The sequence below is a fragment of the Rhinopithecus bieti genome, unplaced genomic scaffold (genome assembly GCF_001698545.2).
Source record: "Rhinopithecus bieti isolate Rb0 unplaced genomic scaffold, ASM169854v2 scaffold_3734, whole genome shotgun sequence".
NCBI lineage: Eukaryota > Metazoa > Chordata > Mammalia > Primates > Cercopithecidae > Rhinopithecus > Rhinopithecus bieti.
Genome location: NW_016804423.1, coordinates 3472646 through 3480527, shown reverse-complemented (window position 1 = coordinate 3480527; position 7882 = coordinate 3472646). Strand labels below are relative to the sequence as shown.

The 7882-nt window shown below is 54.0% G+C and overlaps 1 protein-coding gene and 1 long non-coding RNA gene across 3 annotated transcripts in view; both read left to right on the top strand.

Moving 5' to 3' along the window:
• The window catches only part of RAB20 (RAB20, member RAS oncogene family), a 37376-nt gene extending 32430 nt beyond the window's left edge, over nucleotides 1–4946 (top strand). Inside the window, exon 2 of the mRNA XM_017868197.1 lies at nucleotides 3817–4946. Within this exon, the coding sequence (XP_017723686.1) occupies nucleotides 3817–4349 (533 nt within the window). The 3' untranslated portion in view covers nucleotides 4350–4946. The remainder of the gene's footprint in view (nucleotides 1–3816) is intronic.
• A 1899-nt stretch (nucleotides 4947–6845) lies between these two features.
• Nucleotides 6846–7882, top strand: part of LOC108527060 (uncharacterized) — a 23266-nt gene continuing 22229 nt past the window's right edge. For both annotated transcript variants that reach the window (XR_001884681.1, XR_001884680.1), the window contains exon 1: nucleotides 6846–7336. This is a non-coding gene — a long non-coding RNA (uncharacterized LOC108527060). The remainder of the gene's footprint in view (nucleotides 7337–7882) is intronic.

The window sequence follows — 7882 nt, the reverse complement described above, 5'->3', positions numbered from 1 at the left end:
TATATATATATATATATATAGAGAGAGAGAGAGAGAGAGAGAGAGAGAGAGAAAGAGAGAGAAGAGAAAAGATAAGAGCCTTGCTGTGTTGCCCAAGCTGGTCTCCAACTCTTGGCCTCAAGTAATCCTCCTGCCCTAGCCTTTTCTTTTTTAAGCTAATGCCTGCTATATTGGGTTTTAAAGGCTCTTGATCATCATCTTCTGTAGTGGGAGAATGACTGGATTTGGGGGACACTGTTTGGTTTCTGCCTGCTGGGGTCCAGTCCAGCTTGACCGGAAGTGGATTGACTTCTCAGTCTGAAGCTGGCCCCGTAGGCATGTGGAAGGAGGAATGTTGCCCTTCAGGTGCTGAATTCAGAGCACAAGCTGCTTGCCAACAGGGTGGCTCTGTCGCCCAAACCACAGCATTCCCAGGCTGGCTTTTCCCAGAAGAGGGAGGTGACCCGGGTAGCTCTGGCACTTTGACCCTCAGACTGGCAGCTGGTACATTCTTCTGCCTCCTACCAGAGCTCAGCTCCCAGCTCACTTTCCCTCCCATCCCCGAAGGGCACACTGTCGGCTTTGCTGAAGGGGAGCTGGAACCCACGCTTGGGGCCTGGGAGACCACAGTGGTCAGTAGACAGGTCTGTCTGGCTCTTCTCACAGGACATGAGTATGTGTCTCTGTGGGTTCCCCTCCCCAGGGTTGCCCAAAGGGTGACCAGCCTGCCTCAAAATTCAGGCAGCATCGCCTAGCAAGGTTTGAGGACTGGTGTCATCAGAATGTGGCCATTTCAGGAAGATTGGGGATGGAAATTGGATGAAATTTGATTGTGTTTCTTGGCTATTTGACTCTAAGCAGTGGTTTATTGGCAAAGGACAGTCTGCCTTAGAGAGCCACACATGTGCAGGTGTTGTGCGTTCAGTGCATGCTCCAAAGCCCCACAGACCAAGGGTCTTAACTTCATTTGTGTCAAGATCCTCTCGGCCCCTGAGCGGTGTGAGCCCAGGACCCCTTCTCAGAACACTGTGCCCAAGTACATGCAGTCACTTACAAAGGTAACCAGCTGTCCTTAAGTACAGCCATCCAGAGCCTTTTACAATTATGATTGATATGTGGTCAGAACCTTTTAAAATTATGATTGATATGTGGTCCATGGTCCACGTATTAATGAATGAAGGCGTGGCAGGCCTGAAGCATCGTGGGCATTGCACTGGAGTGTCTGAGGCGGCTGGCATGCGGATGGAGGCACCTGCTGCCCTTGTTGGTGATGAGTGCCCCTTACCGCCATTTCTGCAGTTTGTTGCCAATATTTATAGTGGAAGGAAGTGGTAAATTTCAGGTAGAGGGTGGTGACAACAAAGATGACATTTTCTCCCACATTCAAGGTCGTGGACCCTATGAATTTGGTTTATGACCCCAGTGGTTAAGAGCCCTTGCTACTGGTCGACGCTGTCCACACACTCAGGGGAGGTTGCCCTCAGAGTGACATGGGACTATTTATAATTTAGAAGCTGCCGATGATGGGCCACTGTTGCATTTTGGTTTGCCTAAATGTGATCTTTAGAACATTTTGAGTTAGTTTTGAATGCTTAAAACTTGGGAGATTAAAATCCACATTGTTAGCTTCTTTTTAAAAAATCAAAATCAGGCTTACTTTTCCCAGGGAAGGGATTGGAATGGGGCCTGGACACTCCCTGGTGCCACCTCTCTCTGCGCCAGCGCCCCAGCAGCCTCATCCTTGTTCAGAGGCACTTGACCTTGAGTTCTGAGCTTGAGAGTGGAGGCCAGTGCTGTTAGTCAGTTGTTCCCAGCTCTCCCTCCTCCTGGTCTAAGAGTATGGCCCAGGAGGCCACACTTGCCCCGGGCAGGAGGGAGGAGCTGGCCTGCAGCTTCCAGGCCTGTCTGCAGAGGCTCCTTGGGGTGGCGTCTGAGCACCGGTCTCAGTCTCATTCCTCTTTGAAAGCCCCGGCAGGTGTGGTGGGAGCAGGTGCTTTGTGGTTGGAAGATCTCACTTAGGCCCTTTTCGAAAGCGTGCCCCTGGCAGGTGTGGTGGGGGCAGGTGCTTTGTGGTTGGAAGATCTCACTTAGGGTTCGCTTGTTGGTGATTGAAACAGATTCATCACCAGGAGCGCCTGGGAAGCCCCTTCCTGCAAGCAGGGAGGGCCCATGCCACGCACAGCCTGCTCGGTCCACGAGAGGCGGGTGGGGGCCATGGGGCACACTGCCGCCTCTCCCACAGCTGCTTCCTGAGAGCTCATCGCCCCAACGCGACAGATGTGCCCAACGATGAAAGCATGCCGAGGCCTGGAGGACATACCAGCAGGTGTGCTCGGCTGGGCCGTCCCTGCTGGGGCTGTCACCTGCTGTGTGCACTGCACCTGTCCCAGGAACACCTGCCTTGGCCAGATCTGCTCCCCTTGTGGGAGTCTGTCCTCCAAATCTGAGTATGCAGAAAGCTTGTGCTATAGGCAGGAGTTTAGAATTCTGCCAGAAAGTTCCTGGGTAGCCCTTGAGTGGACTGGCAGGGAGCTGCCTGCCGGTGGGGAGGTGAGCAGGCCCCCTTGGGGATCTGTGCACTGCTGGTGGGATAGAAAGGTGGCCCTGGGGCAGATGTCGGGAACAGGACACTATGGATGTGCAGGTGTTACCTGTCGGGAGTGTATTCTGACCCAGGTTGGTTTGATTAGATGACTGGATTGTAAAAGTACGCGGAGACCAGGACCTTTTAATCCCCCTTTTTAGCCATCAATTTGGGGGCCTCTGCATTTATATACAGGATGGTGGCGGGTGTTCCAGTGCCCTGGCCCAGCCTCCCTCGAGCGCTGCTGTGCCTGACTCCCCCACACTTCAGTCTGTTCGTGGAAAGCGTGTGTGGCCTCACCGACCTTGTGAGGCCGAAGTGCTGGGGGCACGGGGAGAGCAGAGGTCCACACTCCAGGCACTGCAGGGGTGTGTGCCAGCTGGCCCTGTTCCCTGCCAGACCCAGCGACAGACAGCACCTTGTCAGTAGCCAATGTGTTGGCGTTGAGCCGTGTCGATCTCGACCTGGAAATGTTTTGGGAGCAGGCTCCCAACTTGCCTGCAATTGCGTGCACCTCTGTCTGTTTTAAAGCCTGGAGGGGCAGGCGGGGCTGCGGCCCCCACAAGAAGTGCAAACGCTGAGGCCTGGCTCCTCAGGAATTCAGATTCCAGTGAGGGAGAGAAGAAGTCCACTGTGTCCTGAAAATATTGTGAACACTGCAAGGTGCTGTGTGATTCTGGGCAGGTAAGTGCAGGTGTGGTTTACAACCCCTGTTACGAACTCAGAAGCCCTCCCCGCAGCGCCCCCTGGGCAGGGCAGCACAGGGCAGCTGGGAGCACCCACGGGGTGTAGAAGGAGGAGGGTGAGGGGACATGGGCACCCTTAGCTTCCGGAGCCTGCATTCCTGAGTCAGCTTCTATCTCAGCAAGGGCCTTGGCAGTCGCTGCCTTTTTCTGGACATCAGTTCTTGATTCCTTCCATCTCCAGCCACGGCTGGGGCCATGACTCCATTGGAGTTGGTGCTTGAAGGCAGGGAGGGCTGTGTGAATGCCTGAGGCCTGTTCTTCCTGAACATTCTTAGATTCGATTTCCCATCTACACTGGGCACCCAACAGCTTGTTTTCTCGAGGGGCCGCCTGCTCCGGGGACGGTGCCCGTGGGTGGCATATTCTCCATCAACTATGTTTAAGCATTTCTTCCTGTATGTGTTGCCCTAAAAATAAATATCCCTGCGGGACGCTCCCTTGCAGTGTGGCTGGTGGCTGTGTTCTGAGATGAGATAACCAATCTTTCTGTCCCTCTTCTCCCACCAGGGCGGGAGCAGTTCCATGGCCTGGGCTCCATGTACTGCCGGGGGGCAGCCGCCATCATCCTCACCTATGATGTGAACCACCCGCAGAGCCTGGTGGAGCTGGAGGACCGGTTCCTGGGCCTGACGGACACGGCCAGCAAAGACTGCCTCTTCGCCATCGTGGGGAACAAAGTGGACCTCACTGAGGAGGGGGCCTTGGCGGGCCAGGAGAAGGAAGAGCGCAGTCCAGATATGGATGCCGGGGACTGTGGCTCCCCCAGGGTGCCTAAGCAGGTGCAGCTGGAGGACGCGGTGGCCCTTTATAAAAAGATCCTCAAGTACAAGATGCTGGATGAGCAGGACGTGCCGGCCGCTGAGCAGATGTGCTTTGAGACCAGTGCCAAGACCGGCTACAATGTGGACCTCCTGTTTGAGACCCTGTTTGACCTGGTGGTGCCAATGATCTTACAGCAGAGAGCTGAGAAGCCGTCACACACAGTGGATATATCCAGTCATAAGCCACCCAAGAGGACCAGATCTGGGTGTTGTGCCTGACTTTCGAGGGCCTCCTGGACTCAGACGGTGCATGTGGGAAGGGGTCTGACCAGGCAAGCTATGATCTGAAAGGAGCAAGGAACACCAAGGAATTATTTTCCAGAGTGACACACGCAGCAGAATGTTGGAGTGGAAATGATGGCTGGATATGAAGAGGAGGTCAATGTGTGTGGTCTCCTCGGTCTCTGTCAGAGGGGTGGGGAGGTGGGGAAACAGGAATCCTCTGCAAAGCCCAATCTGCAGAGTCGAGCCCCCTGGCGCTCTCTGCCTCGCTGCCCGGCACTGGTCCTTTGCAGCCAGCCTCCGACAGCCCCCTCACCCTTGCACAGGCAGAAGCCTGCATCTGCACCTGCACCTCTGACCCTTTCAGCACCCTGGGTTGTTACCACATCCTACAGCTTTGACATTTCTTGTTCCCAAGCGTTTCTCTTCACTGTGAGTTGTCTTTGGTCCTCCCACTTGGTGCTTGTATCTTAATGCTTTATAATCCTGACTCTAGACATGTTCATTTATACAAAATCAGGAATAACTGTTTTTATACTGATTGCAGCAATGTTGGTTACATGTATTATTAAAGAGGATTTGGGGAAACACTTAGGTATTGAGACTGAACTGACTTCATTTGCTCCCTCAGTCCCAGGGACTCTTTGTGGGGTAGGGTGGGGGGCGCTGGGGAGATGGCTGTGAACTTGAGATACGTCTCTCTTTCTGCAGAAGCTCTGTGAAATCCTTACCAATTGCAGAATATTTAGATGGGCCCATCTGCCTAGTTTTCTTGATGACTTGAATTCCAATAATAGCAGCAAAGCTAAAAGCTCTGGTTCTGCTGAAGTGCGGGGCACCCGAGCATCCAGGCCTCTGAGTCAGAAACCCCCTTCCGGTCTGCTGCTGCTGGCCATGGGGTGGCTACTTTATTGGAAGATGCCGGACAGAGACGCCAGGAGACAGTAGATTTGTTTTCCCAGAAATGTGACTGAATGAAAGCAGGCCGGGGTCGGGGCTCTGTGTTGGGAGGCAACATGGGGTGGATGGCGCTGGGCAGCGGGTTCATGAGTGCTGTTTTCTTTCTCCCTTCCTTCCCTTCCGTCCCTTCCGTCCCTTCCTTCCCTTCCTTCCCTTCCTTCCCTTCCTTCCTTCTCTCTCTCTCTCTCTCTCTCTCGCTTTTTCTTTTTTTTTTTTGTGATAGGGTCTTGCTCTGTCACCAGGCTGGGGTGCCATGGCGTGATCTTTCACTGCGGCCTGTACCTCCCAGGTTCAAGCGATTCTCCCACCACAGCCTCCCAAGTAGCTGGGATTACAGGCATGCACCTCCATGTCCCAGTAATTTTTTTTTTTTTTGTAGAGATGGGGTTTTGCCATGTTGCCCAGGCTGGTCTCAAATCCTTGAACTCAAGTGATCCTCCTGACTCAGCCTCCCAACATGCTGGGATTACAAGGGTGCTTTGTTTTCTGGGGAGCTGTTCATAATTTGCTGAAGGCCTGTGCTCTCCGGTTTCTGGGCTGCTGCAGCCTAACTTCTCTGCTCCTGTGGAATGAGTGCTTTTCAGGCAAGGAAGGGAGCTTGGACCCCAGGAGGAAGCACTGAGGCAACCCCTGCGATTGCAGGTCCTCAGCCCTGCTGAGATGCGGTTTCGGAGTTTAAAACTTCAGTTTCGCAATAGCAGCCCATTGAGAAGTGAACACAGGTCAGCCTGACTCATGACTTTTTGTTGACTTGGCTGAATATACCACTGTAGGGACAGAAGTTATATTCATTTTCTATAAAGTGCATCTTTACTAGTGACACATCTAGGAAATATGCTAACCAAAGAGACCTTGGACACTTTTTTTGAGGCAGAGTCTCACTCTGTTGCCCAGGCTGGAGTACAGTGGCACAATCTCAGCTCACTGCAGCCTCAAACTCCTGAACACAAGTGATCCACCCACCTCAGTCTAAGTAGCTGGGACTACAGGGCTGTGTCACTACGCCTGGCTAATTTTTTATTTTTATTTTTTGTAGAGATGAGGTCTTGCTGTGTTTCCCAGGCTGCTCTGGAACTCCTGGGCTCACGCAATCCTCTTGCCTCGGCCTCCCAAAATGCTGGGATCATAAGCATGAGCTGTGGCCAAGCCAGAGTCTTTCTTTGAAGGCTGTGGAGGGAGAGAATGTATCATAGGACATTGTTTTTGCAGTTGGTGCTTGAAGGCAGGGAGGGCTGTATGAATGCCTGAGGCCTGTTCTTTCTGAACATTCTTGGATTCGATTTCCCATCTGCTCTGGGCACCCGACAGCTTGTTTCCTCGAGGGACCGTGTGCTCCAGGGACGGTGCCCATGGGTGGCACATTCGCCATCAACTCTGTTTAAGCATTTCATCCTGTATGTGTTGTCCTAAAAATAAGCATCCCTGTGGGCTCCTTTTAAACGAGTTCCTCTGAGCAGTTGGTGCTGCAGTCTCTCCTATGCTAGCACCTTCCAGCTGCCCTTACAAGTGCTTTCGTAAGGGCATGAGGGGTTCATTAATTCGGCACATCTCACTGAGCAGTCGCTCTCTCCTCAGCCCTTCCTGGAGCTGAGCGAATGGGACAGTTTCAATGACGGTGTGCCACAGGCGCCCTGTGTCCTGGGCTGCATTCCAAGTGGACTTCGGATGCCAGCCTGGCTCCTCCCTGGGGAGCCTGGTCTTGGGTCCTGCTCCCCTACCCTCATCTCATGCGGCCCGTTTCCTTCCAGAAACCACGTCAGTTCTTGGAAAGCTTGAAATCTCTCAGTTGGGCAACTCAGCCGTTGGAGATGGCGCAGATTTCCCCACTGGGCGTGGGTTTGAGCGCGTGACCTCAAGCATCCGTCTTTCCTTTGTGCAGAGCAGCCACTCCAGGGAGGAGAAGAGCAAGTGACGGTCCGGGGTTAATGGCAGCATGTGGTCTCGGAGCTCCCTTCTGCACATTTGCAGCTGTCTGTGTCCCCATGCAGATGAGAACCCTTTCCTCAATGACACCTCATAATCAGGTATTTCCTGGTGCCCTTGAAGCCTCGTGCCTGGCGGTGGTGTCAGGGAGTCTTGGGGTTGGGTATGTGGTAATCTGGGTGCTGTCAGTCAGAATGTCCCCGTCCCCAGGCTCCCAGGCCTGGTTTCTTAAAGAGTATGATGTTGCCATTTCTGGACCCAATTTCCTGGTTTAAACAGCCCTTGCTATGCCAGGAAAACAACCTCACATGAATGTTCCCAGCACACAGATCCCCCCCAGCACACGGGTGCCCCCCAGTACATGGGCTCCCCCCAGCACATGGGTCCCTCCAGCACATGGGTCCCTCTAGCACACGAATCCCCCCAGCACATCGGTGCCCCCCAGTACACAGCCCCCCCCAGCACACGGATCCCCCCAGCACACAGGTCCCCCCAGCACCGGGTCCCTCTAGCACCTGGATTCCCCCAGTACACGGATTCCCCCAGCACACTGGTCCCTCCAGCACACAGGTCCCCCCAGCACACGGGTCCCCCCAGCACACGGGTCCCCCCAGCACACGGGTCCCCCCAGCACACGGGTCCTCCCA